This window comes from Giraffa tippelskirchi, chromosome 11, assembly GCF_054371585.1.
Source record: "Giraffa tippelskirchi isolate mGirTip1 chromosome 11, T2T-mGirTip1v1.2.pri, whole genome shotgun sequence".
NCBI classification, from domain to species: domain Eukaryota; kingdom Metazoa; phylum Chordata; class Mammalia; order Artiodactyla; family Giraffidae; genus Giraffa; species Giraffa tippelskirchi.
In genome coordinates this window covers 100172065-100194936 of record NC_137285.1, presented here as the reverse complement: position 1 = coordinate 100194936, position 22872 = coordinate 100172065, and the positions used below count along the sequence as shown (strand labels likewise).

At 37.8% G+C, this 22872-nt stretch overlaps 1 protein-coding gene across 2 annotated transcripts in view; it reads right to left on the bottom strand.

The window, feature by feature from the left end:
• Positions 1–3562: 3562 nt before the first annotated feature.
• Positions 3563–22872, bottom strand: part of LOC145527198 (NXPE family member 2-like) — a 35320-nt gene continuing 16010 nt past the window's right edge. For both annotated transcript variants that reach the window (XM_081544798.1, XM_081544799.1), the window contains exons 3-6: positions 13163–13896; positions 7874–7935; positions 5211–5426; positions 3563–4830 (exon numbers count right to left, since the gene is read on the bottom strand). In XM_081544798.1, the coding sequence (XP_081400924.1) occupies positions 4295–4830; positions 5211–5426; positions 7874–7935; positions 13163–13896 (1548 nt within the window). In that variant the 3' untranslated portion in view covers positions 3563–4294. The remainder of the gene's footprint in view (positions 4831–5210; positions 5427–7873; positions 7936–13162; positions 13897–22872) is intronic.

The following is a 22872-nucleotide window of genomic DNA, read 5'->3' as shown; positions in this document are numbered from 1 at the left end:
CTTTAATCCAATTTTCTGTTTATGGGCAGGGCTGTGTCCCCTCCCTGCTATTTGACCTGAGACCAAACTATGAGTTGTCATTCTGTCTGCCCTCTGAAGGATAAGGATAAGAGGCTTATGGAAGCTTCCTGATGCGAGAGACTGACTGTGGGAGAAACTGGGTCTTGTTCTGATGGGCGGGGCCATGCTCAGTAATTCTTTAATCCAATTTTCTGTTTATGGGCAGGGCTGTGTCCCCTCCCTGCTATTTGACCTGAGACCAAACTATGGTGGAGGTAATGAAGATAATGGCGACCTCCTTCAAAAGGTCCCATGCATGCACTGCCATATTCAGTGCCCTTGACCCTGCAGCAGGCCACCACCGGCCCATGCCTCTGCTGGAGACTCCTGGAAACTCACAAACAACTCTGGGCCAGTCTCTTGTGGGGACTTTGCTCCTTTCCCCTGGGTCCCAGTGCACACAAGGGTTTTTTTGTGCCCTGCAAGAGTCGGTTTCCCCAGTCCTGTGTAAGTTCTGTAATAAAACCCCACTGGCCTCCAAAGTCAAATACCCTGGGGGTTCTCAGTCCCTTTGCCAGATTCCCAGGTTGAGAAATCTGTTGTGGGTCCCAGAACTTTGTTAACAGTGCAATAATTTCTTTGGTATAATTGTTATGCAGTTTGTGGGTCATCTGCTTTGTGGCTCTGTGGTGGAGTTAATGGCAACCTCCAAGAGGGCTTATGCTACCAGGCCATGTGACCAGGTAGCTGCACCCAGAGCCCCTGCCCCTGCGGCAGGCCACTGCTGACCTGTACCTCCACAGGAGACTCAAACACAGGCCTGGCTCAGTCTTCTGTGAATGATGTCCTTTTCATCATAGGGGAATGGAATGCAAAAGTAGGAAGTCAAGAGATACCTGCAGTAACAGGCAAATTTGCCCTTGGAGTACAAAATGAAGCAGGGCAAAGGCTAACAGAGTTTTGCCAAGAGAGAATGCACTGATCATAGAAACACCCTCTTCCAACAACACAAGAGAAGACTCTACACATGCACATCACCAGATGGTCAATACCAAAATCAAATTGATTATATTCTCTGCAGCCAAAGATGGAGAAGATCTATACAGTCAGCAAAAACAAGACAAGGAGCTGACTGTGGCTCAGATCATGAACTCCTTATTGCCAAATTCAGACTTAAATTGAAGAAAGTAGGGAAAACCACTGGACCATTCAGGTATGATCTAAATCAGATCCCTTATGATTATACTGTGGAAGTGACAAATAGACTCAAGGGATTAGATCTGATAGAGAGAGTGCCTGATGAACTATGGACAGGAGGCAGGGATCAAGACCATCCCCAAGAAAAAGAAATGCAAAAAGGCAACATGGTTGTCTGAGGAGACTACAAATAGCTGAGGAAAGAAGAGATGCTAAAGGCAAAGGAGAAAAGGAAAGATATATCCATTTGAGTGCAGAGTTCCAAAGAATAGCAAGGAGAGATAAGAAAGCCTTCCTCAGTGATCAATGAAAGAAATAAGGGTAACGAGAGAAAAGGAAAGACTAGAGATCTCTTTAAGAAAAATAGAGATTAAAGGGAATGTTTCATGCAAAGATAGGCATGATAAAGGACAGAAATGGCATGGACCTAACAGAGGCAGGAGATATTAAGAAGAGGTGGCAAGAATACACAGAAGAACTATATAAAAAAGATCTTCACGATCCAGATAATCACTATGCTGTGATCACTCACCTAGAGTCAGACATCCTGGAATGTGAAGTCAAGTGGGCCTTAGGAAGCATCACTACGAACAAAGCTAGTGGAGGTGATGAAATTCCAGTTGAGCTATTTCAAATCCTAAAAGATGATGCTGTGAAAGTGCTGTATTCAATATGCCAGCAAGTCTGGAAAACTCAGCAGTGGCCATAGGACTGGAAAAGTCAGTTTTCACTCCAATCACAAAGGACAATGCCAAAGAATGTTAAAAGACGATGTACACATGATTACATTCATCTCACACATTAGCAAAGTAATGCTCAAAATTCTCCAAGCCAGGCTTAAACAGTATGTGAACTTCCAGATGTTCAAGTTGAATTTAGAAAAGGCAGAGGAACCAGAGATCAAATTGTCAACATCTGTTGGATCATCAAAAAAGCAAGAGAGTTCCAGAAAAATATTTACTTCTGCTTTGTTAATTACACCAAAGCCTTTGACTGTGTAGATCACAACAAACTGTGAAAAATTCTTAAAGAGATGGGAATATGAGACCATCTTACCTGCTTCCTGAGAAATCTGTATGCAGGTCAAGAAGCAACAGTTAGAACTGGACATGGAACAACAGGTTGGTTCCAAATCAGGAAAGGAGTATGTCAAGGCTGTATATTGTCAACCTGCTTATTTAACTTCTATGCAGAATACGTCATGTGAAATGCCAGGCTGGATGAAGCACAAGCTGGAATCAAGATTGCCAGGAGAAATATCAATAACCTCAGATATGCAGATGACACCACCCCTATGGCAGAAAGTGTAGAGGAACTAAAGAGCCTCTTGATGAACGTCAGAGAGGAGAGTGAAAAAGTTGGCTTAAAATTCAACATTCAAAAACCTAAGATCATGGCATCCAGTCCCATCACTTCCTGACAAACAGATGGGGAAACAATGGAAACAGTGACAGACTTTATTTTCTTGGGCTCCAAAATCACTGCAGATGGTGACTGAAGCCATGAAATTAAAAGACACTTGCTCCTTGGAAGAAAAGCTATGACCAACCTAGACAGCATATTAAAAGCAGAGACATTACTTTGCTGACAAAGGTCCATCTTGTCAAAGCTACAGTTTTTCCAGTGGTCATGTACAGATGTGAGAACTGGACCATAAAGAAAGCTGAGTGCTGAAGAATTGATGCTTTTCAACTGTGGTGTTGGAGAAGACTCTTGAGAGTCCCCTGGACTGCAAGGAGATCCAACCAGTCCATCCTAAAGAAAATCAGTCCTGAATATTCATTGGAAGGACTGATGCTGAAGCTGAAACTCCAATACTTTGGCCACCTGATGCAAAGAACTGACAACTCATTGGAAAAGACCCTGATGCTGGGAAAGATTGAAGGCAGGAGGAGAAGGGGATGACAGAGGATGAGATGGTGGGATGGCATCACCAACTCTATGGACATGAGTTTGAGTCAACTCCAGGAGTTGGTGAAGGACAGGGAGGCCTGCCGTGCTGCAATCCATGGGGTCGCAAAGAGTTGGACACGACTGAGTGACTGAACTGACTGAACCTCAAGTATGTTAATAGAAAGGGAAGATATTTTTATTTTGAGAGGACAATCTAGAGAAAAGCTTATAAAGTCATTTGAAGTCGTCTCAAGGAGATCTCCTCTCATACTTTTAGGATCAGCAAGAACCAGGGTTGTAGGTTCTGTACATTGACATAATAATACTAGCTGGTTTCTCTCAATGAGTTTGCAGGTTTGGACTGTGATTCCTGATTCTTACTGAAATGTAGAGGACAATTGGTTAACAAATTTCAAATAATTATCTTAAGCACAAAGACCGCTATTACGATTCCACTAGGTTTTCTTCTATATTTCACATTTTCTCTAAACTTTAATCTTTTACACTGCTCATTTGCCGGCCTTATATTTCCTAAAATTAAACTATGAATGATGATCTTTTGCTGTTCTGTCATCACACTCAGCACTAGAAACAACCCTTTAAATTTGGTTTCCTCTTCATAGCAGTATTATTCACAATATCCAAAAGAAGGAAACAACCCAAATATCCCCATCAACAGATGCCTGGAAAGACAAAGTGTGTATATACATAATATAATCGAATCTTTCATCTGCAAAAATGGAAGGAAATTCTGACACGTGCCAAAACATGGATGAAACTCAAAAGACATTATACTATATGAAATAAGCCAGTACAATGGAAAAATACTATGTAATTCCACTTACATGAGCTACCTAGAATGGTTTAATTCATAGAGACAGAAAGCAGAATGGTAGTTATCTGGGGATAAGAGCAGTTGAGGAATTATTAATCAATGGATATAAAGTTTCTGTTTGGGATGATAAAAAATATCTGGGGATCATGATAGTGGTTGCACAATATTGTGAATGTAATTAATGCCATGGAATTGTACACGTAAAATGGTTTAAGTGGTAAATTTTATATTATGTTTATTTTAACAGTAACTTTTTAATTTTGTTTCCTCCTACCTTGGATTGTATTAAACTACTCTTGCAGTATAAGTGAGGTCATCTATAGAGAATGGCTAGCACTGGGTTTTTTTTGTTGTTGCTGTATTTTTCCTCTAGCAAATGTAGTTTAAGAACATGTTAATCTGATTTCCAATCACATAATCAGGTGGATGGACATTATTAGTGCTATCAGCAATAGTCATGTCCCAGGCATCAATAATACCCACATTGAGATCCATGAAAATATCCCTCATGATAAGATTCTGAATATAACCATGAAAGTCACTAAACATCTCTGCATTATCAAACATCCACCTAGTGTTTTCAGTTTTCAGGATCACCTTGGTCTCTGGGCTTCGCAAGAATAGCCGTTCAATGGCGTTTTGAACGTTGATGGCCCTACGGATAAAAATTTTGATGGGGAAGGGTCTAAAGTGCTGACCGAGAGTGATGACAATGGAGGTGTCCTTGTCTCCTGCTATCCGGTCAATTTCCCGTGGGATATAATTATCATCCTTTACCGAGAACAGACTTTGGGTAATAAATGGATGACCATGCTTTTTCCACTGAATCAAAATATGTCTTTCAACATCCAGAAGCACATGTATTTTAAAGGGCCCAGCTCCATGAAGATCAAAATATTTTAAGGCTGATGGGAAAAAAAAATCAATAACTCTTTTAACAAAAGGAAAATAATAATATAATTTTTAGATGCACATATTTATAAAATTCTGACCAAGATCACTTCTAACTATAAAAGTATTGCTGCCTATGGGAAGAAGAGAACTTTACCAAATGTATTAAAATCTTAACAAAATTGTGAAATTATTACCAGCATAGAGAAAGAGGAAGAAAATGTTGATATTTGAGAATGAAAAGATAAAATTTAACTTTTGATTAAAAGCCCAAATCCAAACGTTTGACACATTTTAAAAAATAATTAACATTAAAAAAGGAAAATGAAGACTTCTATTATAAAAATAACCTCTGAAGGCAACTATAATTTCAAAATAAAAATAAGACACATACTTTTTACCATTTTTGGTAAGTATTGAATCCACTGACGCAGTGTTGAATCTCCCATTAGGTAAATAAGTTTCCTCTTCAAGCAGCCGTTTATAGTTTCCATTTCATTTAATTCTATCTGTTTACAAAATGCTGCAACCCACTTTCTCTTCACAGTATAACCACTGGGGAAAGGACTCTTCATGCCGAGCCGACATTTTGTTTCTATGTTCTTACTCTCTGGTGATAAAAATTCCCACAATCAGCAATTTTTATTATCACAAATTATTTCAAAGACAGTTTCCTCATTTTCTTCCTCTTTTTCCCCTTTTCCCTCCACCCTTCTCTATTGCTTCTCTCCTGTCTTCTTCCCAAATATTTACCTAACAAGATCATGTTAAAGGGATGACTTAAAACTTATCACTTTTGAATAATCTCAATAATGAATGGTATTCCCTAGAATGGGGTTGGGGCTTCCCAGGTGGCTCAGTGGTAAAGAATCTGCCTGCCAGTGCAGGAGACACAAGATACACAGGCTCAACCCCTGGATTGGGGAGATCCCCTTGAGTAGAAAATGGCAATCCACTCCCGTGTTCTTGCCTGGAAAATCTCGTGGACAGAGGAGCCTTGAGGGCTACATTCCATAGGGTCGCAAAGAGTTAGACACGACGGGATGACTGAGCATGCCCACACACAGAATGCAGTTAGATTTTTTTCCTTGTGAGTTTCCCAGGGCGTCATGTTGTTCCTAAGGCCATGCAGTTGTGAGAAAGCTAGCCAAAATTGAGGGAGAAATGTATGGTGGTAAAAAGCAGGAGTCAGTAGCCCAGGTGAATATCATTCCCATGACACTGGCCAGGCAGTACTGGACATCTCTTCCTCAAACTACTTACCCATGGAGAAAGTTTGAACACATTTACGAAACGACTACTGCTTGTTATTCTGTACATATCAGAACCATGTTTCTAGCTCACAGGAAAACTCCTTCAATGTTTCTTCCTTGTGCCTAGAACTGAACTTAATATTCTGTGTGGTCTGATTAGTACAGAAAAAGAGAAGAACATTATCTGCTTTTTCTGAATATTCCGCTTTGCAGTGCTTAGTCACTCAGTTATATCTGACTCTGTCCTCTGTCAGGCTCCTCTCCCCATGGAGATTCTCCAGGCAAGGATACTGGTGTGGGCTGCCATGCCCTCCTCCAGGGGATCTTCCCAACCCAGAGATCAAACCCCGGTCTCCTGCATTGCTGGGGGATTCTTTATCATCTGAGCCACCAGAGAAGCCCGAATATTCCACTTTAAAAGTGGCCTAAGCTGAACTCACTGACTCATATCCAAGGCTTTCCATTCATGTGTGACTGAGCCATTTTTATCTTTTGCCACTTTAAAACCAATCTTGGCATACATCAACATGAATCAGCCACATCACAATATTGTAATTATCCTCCAACTAAAATAAATAAATAAACAAAAAATCTTGGGACTTCTCTGGTGGTCCAGTGGTTAAGAATCCACCTGCCGACACAGGTGACAGTAGTTCAGCCCCTGGCCCGAGAAGATGCCACATGCCACGGAGCAACTAAGCCCAAGAGCCACAACTACTGATTTCCTGAGCCTATAGACTGTACTCTACAACAAGAGAAGCCACCGCAATTAGAAACCCACACACTGCAAGGAAGAGTAGCCCCTGTTCACCACAACTAGAGAAAGCCCGTGCGCAGCAACGAAGACCCAGTGTAGCCAGTAAATAAATAAATACATAATTTTTTTTTAAGCCACATTTTTTTGTTATCTACCTACATTGCTCGGATTTGGGATATATGTCTAGGAACACACCATCTTATAAGACTTTATTAGAAATGACTATCTAGGCAAGAGGGAAACCAAGCAGGGGTGTTACAAATTAATTGGCCTCAAGAGTCAAAGAACTTTCATTGATGTAAAAGTTAGATATGGATGATGGTTGCCATGGCAGGGAAGGAATCTATCTTTCACCCCTAGCCCGTGAGCTTTAGATCTGGGTTTCTGGTTTATTCATATCCCCACAGGGTTTAGCAAAGTTCTTTGCCTATAGTAGGTCTTCAATAAACATTTTCTGAATACATGAGGAAAGGGCAGTGGATAAATGTATACCCTATTGACTGTTAAAATGGAAGTAATTTGCTTCTTTGAAGTTCACTTTAATTTCAGTATAGCAGAAACATCACTTTGATAACTGAGATGGCTTTGAATTGACCACTGAAGTTTATGTGATAAAACTGAAAGAAATCCACAGGAATTTTAGTTTATAGAACTTTAACTGAGATGGTTTGTCTGAAAGAGAGATTAGAAACCATCAAAGAAATTTCCAAGCTCTTTAGTTCATTTGAGACATTTTCACCAGTACCCTATTATTGGTTTTTCAGGAACAAATCCCAAGTTGAAATACAAATACAAATAACCTGCACATTTTGAGAGAAGGCAGCTGAAATGAAGGGTTGCCTAGCCTGTTATAGCTGACTCAAGATGAAAATTGGTTTAAATTTATATGAAAATAATTTCCAAGTATAAAACCCCTTCTGCAAAGCCCAAGATTATTAATACTATTTATCCCAGGAAATGAAAGATTGAAATGGTTAATGTCCAATAAATATCTCTTAAAGTAAGGATGTGCATTTAGTGGATAAATTTTGAACACAATAGACTTACTGCCACATGCTAAGACCTTGATGGAGGTAAAGTTCTTCATTATTTCAACCCCCACGTTGGACCTTCAAGAAACGAGAAAATAAATTAGCCTAATAACTATTGAGACATTAAAGTAAGAACAAATCATGGGGGACTTAGAAAGCTCAAACCACTCTCAACTCTCTGTAAATACATTTTTTCTTTATTTTGATATATTTTAGATATTATGCAGAAAGTAAACAGGCCAGGATTCTGTAAAACTGTTCTTCTGCTAATGATAGGAATCCAGAGATCCAGAGAGTCATTCACCTTGTATGTGCAATTAATCAAGTATAAATCTCTTTGATTTTACCATCCATATTATTTTTGACCACATTCTACCACATTTAGCACTCATAGTAATTTAGTCCTTCATGGATATTTTCCTAGGCAAGTACTTCTCTAACTCAAGTTTGCATCAGAATCATCTAGTGTGCTTGTTATAACTCAGATCGCTTCGCTCCTAATATAATAGTTCTGCAAACTTGAAGAGATATCTGTAGTTCTGTGGTCATAGTAGCATTATTGGCAATATCCATGATATGGGAACAACCTGTGTCTATCCGTGGATAAATAGATAAAGAAAAATATGGTTTATATGTACAGTGGAATATTGCTCAGCCTTAAGAAATTCCTGCCATTTGCAACAATATGGATGACTCTAGAGACCATTTTGCTGAACAAAATAAGCCAGATATGGAGAAGGAAATGGCAGCCCACTCCAGTATTCTTGCCTGGGAAATCCCATGGACAGAGGAGGTCGGTGGGCTACAGTCTATGGGGTCACAAAGAGTCAGACATGACTGAGTGACTAAGCACAGCACAGAGAGAATAGAAACAGAAAGTAAAATGTTGAGGAGTTGAGGGTTGGGGAGGTGGGGAGATGTTGGTTAAGGGATACAAGCTTTCAGTTTTAAGATGACTAAGTTCTGGGGAGCTAATGGACAGAATAGTGAGTATAGTTAATAACGGTGTATATGTGACACCTGCTAAGAAAGTAGATATAAAGTGTTCTCACCATAAAGACAAAAATGTAAACTATGTGAGGTGATGGATATGCTAATCAGCTTGATTTTAGTAATCATTTTACAACATACGCATGCATGCTGGCTAAGTCGCTTCAGTTGTGTCCAACTCTCTGTGACCCCATGGACTACATAGCCTGCCAGGCTCCTCTGTCCATGGGGTTCTCTAGGCAAGAATGTGGGAGTGGGTTGCCATGCCCTCCTCCAGGGGATCTTCCTGACACAGGGATCGAACCCACGTCTCTTATGTCTCCTGCATTGGCAGGCAGTTTCTTTACCACTAGCACCACCTGGGAAGTTTTACAACGTATACATGTATCAAAATGTCACGTTGTATACCTTAAATATATACAATTTTTATTTATCAATCATAGCTCAATAAAGCTAGAGAAAAATTAGTCCTGGGGTGGGGTCCACAAATTTGGATTTCTAATAAAACTCTCAAGTGATGCAGATGCTGTCGATACAAGGACATTAGAGAACTACAGCCTAGATTGTTATAATATTGTCTTTATGCTCTTTTGGGTTATCCCACCTAAATACATCCTGTATGCTGCCTGTTTTACTCCCCTACACAAAATCTTTCCATGACTTTCCGTCATCAACCTACAGGATAAGAACCAAGGTCGTCAACTGTAGGTTGATGATGGAAAGTCATGGAAAGATGACTCTTCCTTATCCAGGAGGAAAGATAAAACCTCCTTATCCAGCCTCTCCTCCATACACTCTTCTCCTCCAGGAAATTTTCTGTTCCCTTGCGAATAGGGCTTGTGCATGTATGCCAAGTCACTTCAGTCACGCTAACTCTTTGCAACCCTATGGACCATAGCCTGCCAGGCTCCTCTGTCCATGGGAATTCTCCAGGCAAGAATACTGGAGTGGATTGCCCTTGCCTCCTCCAGTGGATCTTCCCAACCCAGGGACTGGACCCATGTCTCCTGCGTCTCCTGCATTGGCAGGCAGATTCTTTTACCATTATGCCACCTGGGAAGTAAAGAGAATAGTGTATATTGGGATTCCAATTCTGACTGTGCCACTTACTAGATGCAACCTACATTGGCCAAGCTCTCTAATATGTCTGTGATTAAATTCCAAAAAAGTGAAATGGTCATAGTCACTCCAGAGTACCTTACTGAGGACCCTATGAGACTTACCTGTGGCGCAAATTAAACTGTCTCAATGGGAAACTAGAAACACTGCTTTTGCCACATCCATTCCAGGTAAGTTTGAAGTTAACAAAAGAGACCAATATCTGGCTACCTTGTAAATTTGGTTACCAAAGGCAAACTGTGATGGGTCATTAAAATTAGGATTAAAAATATGTACTCATGGTAAGAAGACATTCATTTCAGGTTGTCTTGTCTTAGTATTCTTGAGTGTGTCTGTGTATTACATTTCAGAAGGGAGTCTATAATCATCCCTTCCACCCACAGATGGATTGAATGAATTTGATAGAAATATAGAAATATAACAGAAATGGAAAGAATTGTCAACAACTTGTTGTCTGTGTGATGTCTTCTCATACGATAACCCCTTTGCTTATATTTCCATCATGGTTATCAATAAAACTCTTAAATCAAGAAGAAAAACACCTTTTTTTAACTTTGAAGAATTGAGTATTTGAGGAGGTAGCATCTAATTCTGCAGCCAGGGTTGGGAGAGAGGACCTTGGTAAGAAAATGTATGTGTTAATACTGTGTGACAAATGAAAGAGAAATAGGCTTAGTCCCTGGACTTCTGGAAAAGGAAGATGCCACAGAACCTAGATTGGGCCTAAGAAGGGGCCCTTGAGCTTAGTGATAGAATGATGCATGCGAGTTCATGGATCCGGAGTTACCTATGAACTCAACTACACCTGTGAGCAGATTCATATCTTTACTTCCATACATTGATAGGAGAGGGAGTGGTTACGGGTGTGAAGTGAGGTAGGGAGGGATAAATGGTTTGAATAGAGCAGGGTATGGATGAAGTAAATGTGTCTTTCAGGAAGTAAAATAGAGTCAGGCAGATTATTGTCATGAACATAGCTCACTTGAGAAGTATGATTAGACCCAAAATACAGATCTGCAGACCTGCCAGACCCAGAACTTAGCATTCCTGAGAGCAGACAGGATAATGTGCAAGGAGAGCTCCTCCATCCCAAACTGCAAGGAGGACCATTTTCTCAAGAGGGAGCAGACGTGGTGAACAGGAAATATGGAATCAGCACAGGTAATCTCTGCGCGTAGAGTTGAGATGTGTTTTTGAGACCTTCAAGACAGGAAGGTCTCTATGCTTTTGTGATTATTTAGGCCTTTATGTCTCCATGATTGTGTGTCCTTTAGTTATTAGCAAAATATTTATTTGAAAAAGTCCAGCCTTTTTTGGCTGAGCTATAAGATCAATTGATTTTTTTACACCTTGACCAGGAAAACAAAAAGAAGTAAAGGTGAACTAGGCATGGAAGGGAAATCTTATAGCCAGGTAGGGTCTGTTCTATCATGCCCCCTCCCTTTGTGTCATCATAAGGTTTGAATTGGATTTGAACTTGAATTTCCAGGATATTACGCTATCCAACTTGTTTTTCTGAACATGTTTTAGAAAACCAAGGCCATTCTGCAGCAGCATTTACTATAGAACCACAACCCCTTAAAATAATCCATCAAATAGGTGGTCCGTAGTCAAATAATTTTGGGAAGTGTTTTGTGTTCTATCTGACTTGAAGGAATAGATACTAAAGTTAATAGATATTGCAAGGCTCTACCTACTTGCTTTTTCCTTCATTCACTGCATTCCAGCCTCAATGGTCCCCTTCATGTTCCTAGAAGATTCCAGCATGCTGTTGCTTCAGGTTCTAGTCCCCTTCTTGAAAATGTTCCCCTTAAATGCACGTGGCTCACTTCCTCACTTCATTCAGGTTACTGTTTGAGTAACCCATTCTCAGGTTGCTGCTCAAGATACTTACCTGACCATGCTTTTAAAATAATATTCATTATCACATTCAAATCTTATTCTGATGACTTTATGTTACAAATCTTTTTGTTGTCTTTCTACCCCAGCCCAGAATGTTAAATTCTTAACACCTAGAGCTATGTCTAGAATATAGAAAGTGCGAACTATTTACAAATTGAATGAATGAATGTTGAAAAAAATGTGATTGGCCAAAAGGTTCATTTGGGTTTTTCCATAAGATGTTACAGAAAAACCCAAAGGAACGTTTTAGCCAACCCACAGTTATTGGGTCACAGAGCTTACAGCTTGGCAGAGAATATAAAATATTTACCTGAAATTTAATAGTGTAATGAGTATTTTGATTGGGGGAGAATAGAATACAGTGGAAGAATATGGGACTAGCAGTTTACCCAAACAAAGCGGAAATGATGTTTAGATGCAGGCTTGTGAAATGCCAGAGCTTAGAGACAGCATGGTCCATCTGTATAATTAAAGGAGTTCAATTTGACTGACAGAGAGCAAGGTGGAAGTAAGGTGAGAGAAGGGGCTTCAGAGAGAGACAAGCCCTTGTAAACACACTAAAGAGCTAGATCTCATCCTTAGAGGAATGGGATCATATTAATGGGAGCATTTTAGGCAAGGAAAAGAAAAACACTGGTCTGAGTGCAGTATGGACAGGAACGAAACCAGGCTGCGAGCAAGGGAACACCTCTGGAGATTGTTGCAATAATCTGAGGTAGGATGATAGTTTGTACAAGGACAGAGGAAACAGCAATGCAGTGAAATGGCTGGGTTCAGGAAATGTTTGGAAGGCACAATTCATGGGATTTGGTGATTCATTTGATGTAAAGGGTGAGGTAGACCAAATAATGATAACAGTCACTCCCTGTGGGTTTTTTGTTGTTTTGTTTGGGGGTTTTTTTGGCATTGATGTTCTGTTTTTGTTTTTGTTTTTGCATAGCATCTATTAGCACTCTGTAGGATTAGCATCCCATGGAATACATTATAGAAAATGTTGGTCTCCAGAAAATTACTGAATCTGCAAGTATTACAAGCCATGGAGAACTATAGACCCATAGAAGTTGCTTCATGGATTGTACTCTTTTTACAAATAGTCAGGATGACTAAAAGCACAGTTGAGAAGGCGATCTGTATGGGATCCTGCTAACATATTACCATCCCAACTGACTCTGGTTATAGCCTAGTCAACATTATTGACTTGAGGGAGCTTGATTATGAAAAGTTATTAAGCAGAGTTGGTCTGAATCTAAGTCTCGCTCTTTGTATCAATAATAGTATTTGAAGGCCTATTTACCTGTGGAAAAGGGCCCACTCTTTCTGTCTAATATAGGAAATGTTTGCATTCCTGGTGGTCACGTGGGTCAGCGCCTCACAGGGAACATGGGGAGGCTTCAAGCAGTAGAAGGCTTCCTGGTCGCGATAGTCCAGGTACTCGCACAGTTCAGCACTGGTGTGAAGGGTCAGGCCACATTTAGAGAAGACCGGGGAGGTGCCATTAGCAAACTGGCCTGTGAAGATCACCCTGTCACAGCCTTGGTTCCTGGCCCTCCAGAGAGCCGACACCCCTTCACTGGGGTGGATGAGCAGGACAGACAGGGACACCTGGCCCTCCCAGAACAGGGTGAAGCTCACAAGGTAGGTGCCATTGTTGAAGTCTGTCACCTTTCCCGAAGCACCCGCCTTCAGGGCCGGGGAAAATATCCTGGCCCTGAGGAAATCCCCGCCATACTCCTTCCTGCGTCCCAGGTGGTCCCTCATCTCCAGCAGGACGTCCAGCTGGTCCCCCCTGCAGTATGTGTCTCGAGGGCTGAGGAGGGTGGCTCTGCTGTGTGTGGCGCTGGTGGTGGAGCTCACGTTGGTGAAGGGTCTGGGTGGGATCAGCTGGTCTAGTTTCTCCATAATCCTTTTTATTCTCAGTTCAGTCTCTGTTGGTGAAATTTCTGGATTTCGTGCAACTTCTGGGTAGGTGGAATTTCTGAATGTGTTCCAATGATTCAGAGAAATAGAATTTCTCAAGCTGAACAAGAACTGAAGTATTGAGGGAAAAGGGATATATTATCAGCAAATAATATGGCTTGCTTTTCAAAATAAACTATTATGGGTTAGTTTATATACATTTCAATTGGTATAATCACACAGATAAAAAATGGATTCTAACTAGTTTTCAGTTTTGAAATCACAGGACTAATTTCCATGAAATGTGACTTCCTTAGCTGACAGCTGATAATTTCTTTTAGAAGTCATTGGCTTAAAAATTAAATATATGAAATAATTTTATACTACCAAATGATTGGCTGTTTAAGTGTTTCCCTTCACCAACTCTTCACTTGGCCTACTTTTCTTTATGAAAATCATAAAGCCATATTATAGGCAATATGGAAAACAGCATGTTTTTTAAAAATATGATCTTACCTAAGCTTTGCTCTTTAGGGTGTTTTGAATTATTATGTCCACTCTTTCTTTTTCCTTCCATGCATATAATTCATTTAGTTGTAATCATACTAAGTATATAGTTCTAATACTTATTTGCAGATAATACCATGGATTATAGACATTTTAATATTGTTAGATAATTTTCATGATCAGTTTTAATGGTTGCATGATACTCTGTCAAGAGGATGCAAAATGAATTCTGTGGCCTGTGACACTGGACAGTTGGATTATAGCTATTCACTTCCATTTGACATTACATTTGGGTATTTTCCAGCTTTTCAAACATAGGATACTTCCTTTGAAGGAGTCCTAGGGATGGGCATATCAGATCATATATTACTGAATTATCTGTCAACCAAAGAATATAAAAATTTCTATTCTTAACTGTCAAATATATATTCTCAAGATAAGAGTTTACATTGCCACCAGCAATATGTAAGACTAGCTGGCATGCCACATTGCAGCAAAGTATGAGAGTTAAGTACAATGCTCCTTAACAAGAGTACTGAAAGATATATTTAATCAAATCAGAAGTTTGTTTAGCTGACAATGAATGCATGTTTTCTGCTGGACAATGAAGTAATTGGAGGAAACATCACCACCAGTTTAAAGTCTGTTCAGGTCCCAGGAATCTCTCAGGCCTCAAGGAGGTACATTTAGCTGTAGCCTAAAATGACATGGGTAAAGCCAGGGTTGGAAACCACTCCTGTTTGCTTCTTAGTTGGCTTGTTTGTGTTTTGTTTTACTTTGTTTTGCTTTTTAAGTCAACTGCTCTTTAATATTTATACAGAAAAGCTTGAAGCTCAGATGTCTTATTTCCTCTGTCATAAAAATGCAATGCAGGATATGCAAGAGATGTGGGTTCGATTGCGAGGTTGGGAAAAACCCCCTGGAGTAAGAAATGGCACCCTGCTCCAGTATTCTTGCTTGGAAAATTCCACAGACAGAGGAGCCTGTCAGGCTACAGTCCATGGGGTTGCAAAGAATCAGACATGATTGAATGACTAAGCAGCACTGCAACTACAGTCAAAGACTTTTCTGGAACAAGATATTTAGTTATGCCCAAACACTATATAACATCACATATATCATATTCTGCCTCCCAGGTGGCGCTAGTGGTAAAGAACCTGCCTGCCAATGCAGGAGGCACAAGAGATGTGGGTTTAATCCCTGGGTTGGGAAGCTCTCCTAAAGGAGGGCATGGCAACTCCATTCTCCTGGCAAGAATACTGGAGAATCCCATGGACAAAGCAATCTAGTGGGCTACAGCCCATGGGGTTGCAAAAAGTCAGACACGAATGAAGCGACTTAGCACGCATGCATGCATTTCATATTCTAATAATTGGATTGTGGACTGAATAAAAGAGTCATACAAAATCTATCTTCTGACTGAGGAGTTTGGATAGCTGTCTGCTCACCAAAAGAAAGGAGTTGAATATCTCAGTTAATTAAGTTTCCCTTACAAAATTCATCACTTTAAATACAGTTGGTTAAATTATAAAACATTGTCATTGAAACTATTTGCAAAGTTGACAGGTGAAAATGGAGTATTGTTTTAAATTACATTTATTTTAATACTAGTGTGTTTCAACTTTATTTTCTCTCAAATATTGTATAAGAAATAATGTGTTTCTTCTCTTCCATATAACCTATTTGTTCAATTTTTTATTTTGATTTCATTGATTTCAATGTTTTTTAATTTCTTGGTACATCAGTTCTTTATGTAACAAACATTTTAACATTTAGTCTCTCAGTTTTTCAGAAAAAAATTTTATCTGCAAATGTCACTTCTTGACATTTTTAGAAGTATTTAATGTTTACTGTAAAAGCACTGAAAAATTCCTTTGTAATATACTTCTATTGCTTCTAATCTTAGACTGTTCTCCATACTTTCATTTTCTAAATATTCAGTTCTATTTTCTAAACAAAATAGAATGTTTATTTAGTGAATAAAAATACCCTGTCAGTAGAGAGCAAAATTTTGAGAAAGTATTTGTTCTATAGGAATTAGCACTATTGGAAAATCATGAAAAATATGTCATTTCAAATTATAAACAAGTACCTTTATACTAAGTCTATCAGGTACTAAGTGAAAGAGAAAAATCGACTATTTTATTAAGGAAAAATCTAGTCAGCCAAACTAGATCACTTAGACTACCCATAACCCTTATAATTAGATTTAGTTAAATTAGCAGGATTATTACCTGTTTTGAATTTATTTTTACATTTTATTGCATTATTTTCATTCTTTTTTATTACCATATATGATCGTAATTTCACTATCTGGTAAATAGTTGCTCCCCCCAATTTTTTACCTTAAATTGGATAACAACTTTATTACTTCCTATTAAGATTATAGCACTTTTTAAACATTTATTTTGTTTATTTATTTATCTGGCTGTATTGGGTCTTAGTTGCAGCACACAGGATCTAGTTTCCTGGCCAAGGATCGAACTCATGTCCCCTGTGTTGGGAGTTGTAGTCTTAGCCACTGGAACACCAAGGAAGTCCCAATTATAGCACTTTAAAAAAAAAAAAAGGAATTTTTTTTTATTTTGTACTGGGTTATAGTCAATTAACAATATTGTGATAGTTTCAGGTGAACAGTGAAGGAACTCAGCCACACATAAACAAGTATCCATTCTCCCCCAAACAGCCCTCACATCCAAGCTGCCATGTAACATATAGCACTTTTAAATTAACAAATTTAACACCTAATGGCTTGGTCAATATCTGCTCAAGGAAAAAAAAAATTTTAATACCTGGGTTGCCAGTGTCCTTGATGAACTGAGTGACTTCAAGACTGATGAAGCAGATGTGGTCAGAGCACTCATGAATTTGACTGTTGACAAAGTGCTCAAAGGTAGACCCAGTAATATGATCATTGAGCCAGCTTGGAGGATCCAGTAGTGAGCCATCTGACGGCCTCAGTTGACTGTACATATAACTCAAGACCATTGGAACTACCTTGTTCTGACTAGAGCCACTCAGAAATTCCAGAAGCTGCCTTGGGCCTCACCACCCCAACCAACCTGAAAGCTGAAGATGGGTTTCAAGGTAAATAAGTCTAAAAGCTAAACTTCGAATTAGCCTGTGTACATGAATTTATGGTTCATTATGTGTTTTCCCTCATACCTTTCAGTGTGTGTGTATAAACCAAATGAATTAAATGCTTTAAAATATTTGGATACATTGTTTTTTTATTTTTTGGAGGACAATTACTCTACAATATAGCATTGGCCTCTGCCACACATCAACATAAATGAGCCACAGATGAAAACACATCTATAATGTATTCAAACAACTGTGATTGTACATATATATCAAAAGTATTAAATAAGTAGATTTAGATAAAGAACAATCAAGTTACCTGTGAAATTATTAAGAGAGTTCTACTCCAAATCATGAAACCATGCCGTATTATTACTGGTTTCTACTCCTGACTAAACATTTTCACTTTTACTCCTTATTTTCTCTCCTTTCCTCTCTTCTCCTTCCTCTCTTCTCTCCTCTCCTCCCCTCCTCCTTTTCCCTCCTTCCCTTCCTCCCTACTTCATTTCTCTTTTTTCCTTCCCTCCCTTCCTTCTTTCATAAAATACATACTGAGTCCATGCTATGCACCCAACCTTGTGTTAACTATGGAGACACATGGAAACATAAGCAAGACGCACCCAATCTCTCTCTCCTAAATTTTTTAAGTTGGAAGACTTAGATGGAAAATTAGAAAACAAAGTGAGAAATTACAATAGTATTAAATAACATAAATAATAATAATAAGCAAATGTTTTCTATGTGTTGATGTTGTTCTAATTGTTTTAATTGGATTTTCTAATTTAGCCTCACGACAACCCTTTGAAACTAGTAGAACTGCTTCCTCTCCTCTCCAGAAAGTGAAACTGAGGCCCTGAGAAAGTTAAATAACTTGGCCAGAGATGCAGCTAGCAAGTGGTGGAAAGTATGATTCAAATGCAGGAAGGCAGACTCTAGAACCTGTAGTCTTAACCACTAAATTGTACTACACACTGAAGAAATTCTTTGGTCGACAAGAAGGGAATAAATTAAAAAGCTTAGTTGGTTTATTTTTTACCATAAAGTCTTTTTTTTAATGTATAGGTATTTTGTGCTTTTTATAAACAATTTTGACCTACTTTATCAGTGAACATTTCATCTTGATGTGGTTACCATGAGTTGTCTTACTAAGTTTTAGTTAATATTTATCTTTTAGTGTATAGAATCCGGTTCTGCTTGAAAATATGCTCCAAATTTTGATTACAGGACTAGAAGATGTTTTGGCTACAAACTAGATTGATCAAATAAATGTTCCAAATAAATGGCTTTTCAAATGGATTTGGCAAAGGATATGTGTGTAGTGAAGATAAATTTCATGTTTAAGCGATGGTAGAGTGTTCCCTTAGGAGAGATGTTTAATATTGCCCAACAAGCAATGGCAATTTTGAGATAAATAAGAGGATCTTTCAGTTTGGAAACTGATGTGTTATCTACAGCTACAGCTTTATCAAAGGTTCATATTTCAGATTCTAAAGATTATGCTTCAGTTACTCTGTGTGTGTATTATATATGTACCAAGTGGTTTCTAACTTTTTTCACGTATAAATGTGCCAAATAATCCTAGAGGGGGAAAAAAGCGTTCTTTGTGTATTTTGGATAACATTTATTTATCAGATGTGTTTTATGCAAATATTTTCTCTGTCTGAAGCTTGTCTTCTCATTCTCTTGCCTTTCATAAGGCTCAGGTTTACTTTTAAAGAAGTTCAGTTTATGAATTATTTCCTTTATAGATTGTGCCTTTGGTATGATATCTAAAATGTCATCTCCATACCCAAAGCCAGTATCATTTTCTCCTGTTATCTCTTGAAATTTTATAGTTTTACGTTTTACATTTAGGTCAGTGATTCATTTTTAGAAAAGTTGTCTAGGTTGTTTTTTTTTTTTTTAACATAGATGGGCAACCAGTTGTTCCAGTACTATTTATTGAAAAGACTGTCTTTACTCCATTGTCAACCATTAGTTGACTTTATTTATGTGGGTCTGTTTCTGGAGTCTCTACTCTGTTCCACTGATTTGCTCATCATTCTTTCACTAATATCATTCTGTCTTGATCACCATACTATTTATAGTAAGAATAGTAAGCTTCATAGTAAGTCTTGAAGTCAGGTAGTGTGGGTCTTCTGACTCCATTCTTTACTCTTGATTTGGCTACCCTGGGGGTTCTGCCTCTCCACACAAACTTTAGAGTCAGTTTTTTCATATTTGGTATGAGTGGATTTTTAAATTCTTTTGTCTATCTAGAATTCAAATAAGTGGATAGAAAGATCTACTCTGTTGGCTCTTTTTTTTAATTGGAAGATAATTTCTTTCCAATATTGTGTTGATTTCTGTCTACTGGTTCTTATGGTATAGATATTCTTTGCCTTTACTGATCTTAATAAAAATAATTTTAATTTAATTAATTATTTCTGACTAATTATGAGAGGATATGATTGTATATCCAGAAAAACCAATCTAGTGAAAAGAGCGAATACATAAACTTATTATTACAAAAAGAATAATTTGAAAGACATGTAAGTAGAACTGCAAGGGCATTTCAAAGAGATTGTTGCAAACTTGGCTCCAGACTGTTAAAAATGGCTTCCTGAGGGGAAAATGGGAATTGGGGTTTAGTGATCACCGAGTTTCTATTTGGAGCAATAAAAATGTTTTAGAAATAGATAGTGGTGATGGTTGCACAATATTATAAATTTTATTAATGCCATTGTGTTATACACATTAAAACTGTTAAAATGTTAAAGTTTTATGTTATATTTAATCACAGTTTTTATAATTAATAATGTAGTATACCCCAAATCATTGAATTATATATTTTAAATGGGTGAGTAGTATGTTATATGAGCTATATCCCAATAAAACTTTTTTTTTTCCCTTAAAGAATGGCTTCACAGAGCTGATGACACATAGTTCTCAAAAGATAAGAGGAAGATTACCAGATAGAGAAGAGAAAAAAGGCCTTTTAAGGAGAGGTATTTCTGCCACTGAGATTTTTATCTTTTCAGAAAAAGACTATCTTTTCTACATATCTGTAAACTGTGGCCTTAAGCCCAGAACCATTAACCTTTCATCAAGAACAATTCTTTGAGTAAAGAAGGCAATTAGTGTCAAAAAAGAAAAGAAAAAAGAACAAAAAGTCTAACTTAAATATTAAAGGACTTGGAGGAGCGCAAGGGAACAAACTAATAAGGAGAATCAGCCATCTTGGTTTCTTTCTTTCTGACAATGGTCTTCATTAATTTTAACTATGCAATCCTGCTTCCTGATTTCTTTATAAAACAAATATCCTATAGTTCTTATGATATAAAGATCCCAGTAACAACTAAATAAGAGTCTAGGCTAACAGATGATAAAGGTATTGTGGAAGATTTTGAAGAATTGGAACTAACTCTTCTTGGGACTTCCAGAGTGTACTTTCCATTGATTACTCAGGGTCAAAGTGTGTTTATTCATGGTTTTATTAGTGATGGCCTTTCTGACCAGTGTGGGGTAATAACTCATTGTAGTTTTGATTTGCATTTCTCAGATAATTAGTGATGTTGAGCATCTTTTTCATGGTGCTTTTCTGACTGTCTCTGAGGGACATTGTCACAACTGAAGCAGAGTGGGGGTGTGTTGGGGGGTGGGGAGGCTGAAAGGTTGCTGTTAACATCTAGTGGGTAGAGGTCAAGGTGTATCATCTGACAGTGCACAGGACAGCCCCCAACAACAAACAATTACTGGCCCAGTTGAGAGTTCTACAATTGAGAGACCTGCCCCACAAAAAGTACCTAAGAGTAGGAATTATAAAGGTATATGGTAAATGCATCTTTAATTTTACAAGAAACAACTAAATTGTTTTCTAGAACATGTGTATTTTTTGCCATTCTCACTAGCAATGGAAGTTCCATGTTTTTACTAGCAGTTGAAATTGCAGGGTTTTCTTAAGTTGTATTTTTTTGCCATTCTAGTAGGTGCATCAGGTCAGCTCATCAGAGTTTTAATTTGGATTTCTTTAGTGGCAAATCACATGGACTATATATTTTTATTTTGCTTAGTTGCCATCCATTATATCTTTTTGGTGAAGGATCTATCAAGTTTGAGGGCCTAATTTTTAATTGAATTATTTGCTTTCTTACTGTTGAATTTTGAGAGTTTTTTTATACAATTGTCCCTTGGACAATGCGGAGGTTGGGGTACCAACCCTCCACACAATCAAAAATCCAAGTATAACTTATAGTCAGCTCTACTTATACTATATGTCAGTTATACTAGAAGTATAACTTATAGTCATTTACAATCAGTAAATGCAACTCCTCCACACACTTGATTCCATATCCATGAATTCAACCAGCTGCAGATCCTGTAAAACTGGCATGTTTACTGTTGGAAAAAATCCACATATAAGTGGATCTGTGCTGTTCAGACTCATGCTATTCAAGTGTTCACTGTATTTTATAGATACAAGTGCTTTGTTGAATGTATAATTTGCAAATATTTTCTCCTATTCCATTCCTTGTCATTTCATTCTCTCAATAGTGTCTTTTGTGAAGAAAAATGTTTTAACTTTGATAAGTCCCATATTATTATTTTTTAATTTTATGGATCATGTTTTTAGCATTATATGTAAGAAATCTGATTAACCACAGGAGGTTAAGATAATCTGCTTTCCTTAAAACTTTTATGGGTTTACAGTTTATATTTAGATCTATGATCCACTTGAGTTAATTTTTGTATAATTTGTGAGGTTTAGGTTGATATTCATTTTGTTACCATACAGATGGCTGATGGTTCTAACTACATTATAAAACTATCATTTTTCCATTGAACTGCCTTTCTACATTCCTCAAAAATCAAGTCACCTTATTTGTATGGCTACATTCCTGGACTTTCTATTCTGTTTTACTCACCTTTGTGTCTATTCCTTCATTAATTCTGTACTGTGTCAGCCGTTGTATCTTTATAATAAGTCTTGAATTATTTTAGTGTGGCCTCTAACTCTATTCTTCTTTTTAAAACTTGCTTTGTCTATGCTACTTCCTTCCATATAAATTTTAGAATTATCTAGATCAACAAAAATTCCTGTGAAGATTTTGTTTCAAATTGTGTTAAACCTATAGTTTGATGACAGTTATATTGAGTCTGCCAATCCATGAACACTGTAGTTCTCTCCATTTATATGTATATAATTTTTTTTCAGCATTTTGAAGTTTTCAGACTATAGATTCTGCCCTACTTTGTTAGAATTTTATCATTTTTTAATCTCTAGTGAATGGTATTATGTGGGTTTTTATATCTGATTTTTCATTGCTAAAATTACAGTATATAGAAAAAAACTGAATTTTGTGTTACCCTTATATCCTATGACCTTAATAAAATTGCATAATATTTCTGGGAGCATTTTTGTCGGTTCTTCAGGATTTTCTATGTAGACAGTCAAGTCATCCGGGACAAATAGGGCAAATAGGTTCAGTTTTATCTCCTCATTTCCAGCCTACACTTGCTTTACTTCCTTTTCCTTCTCTT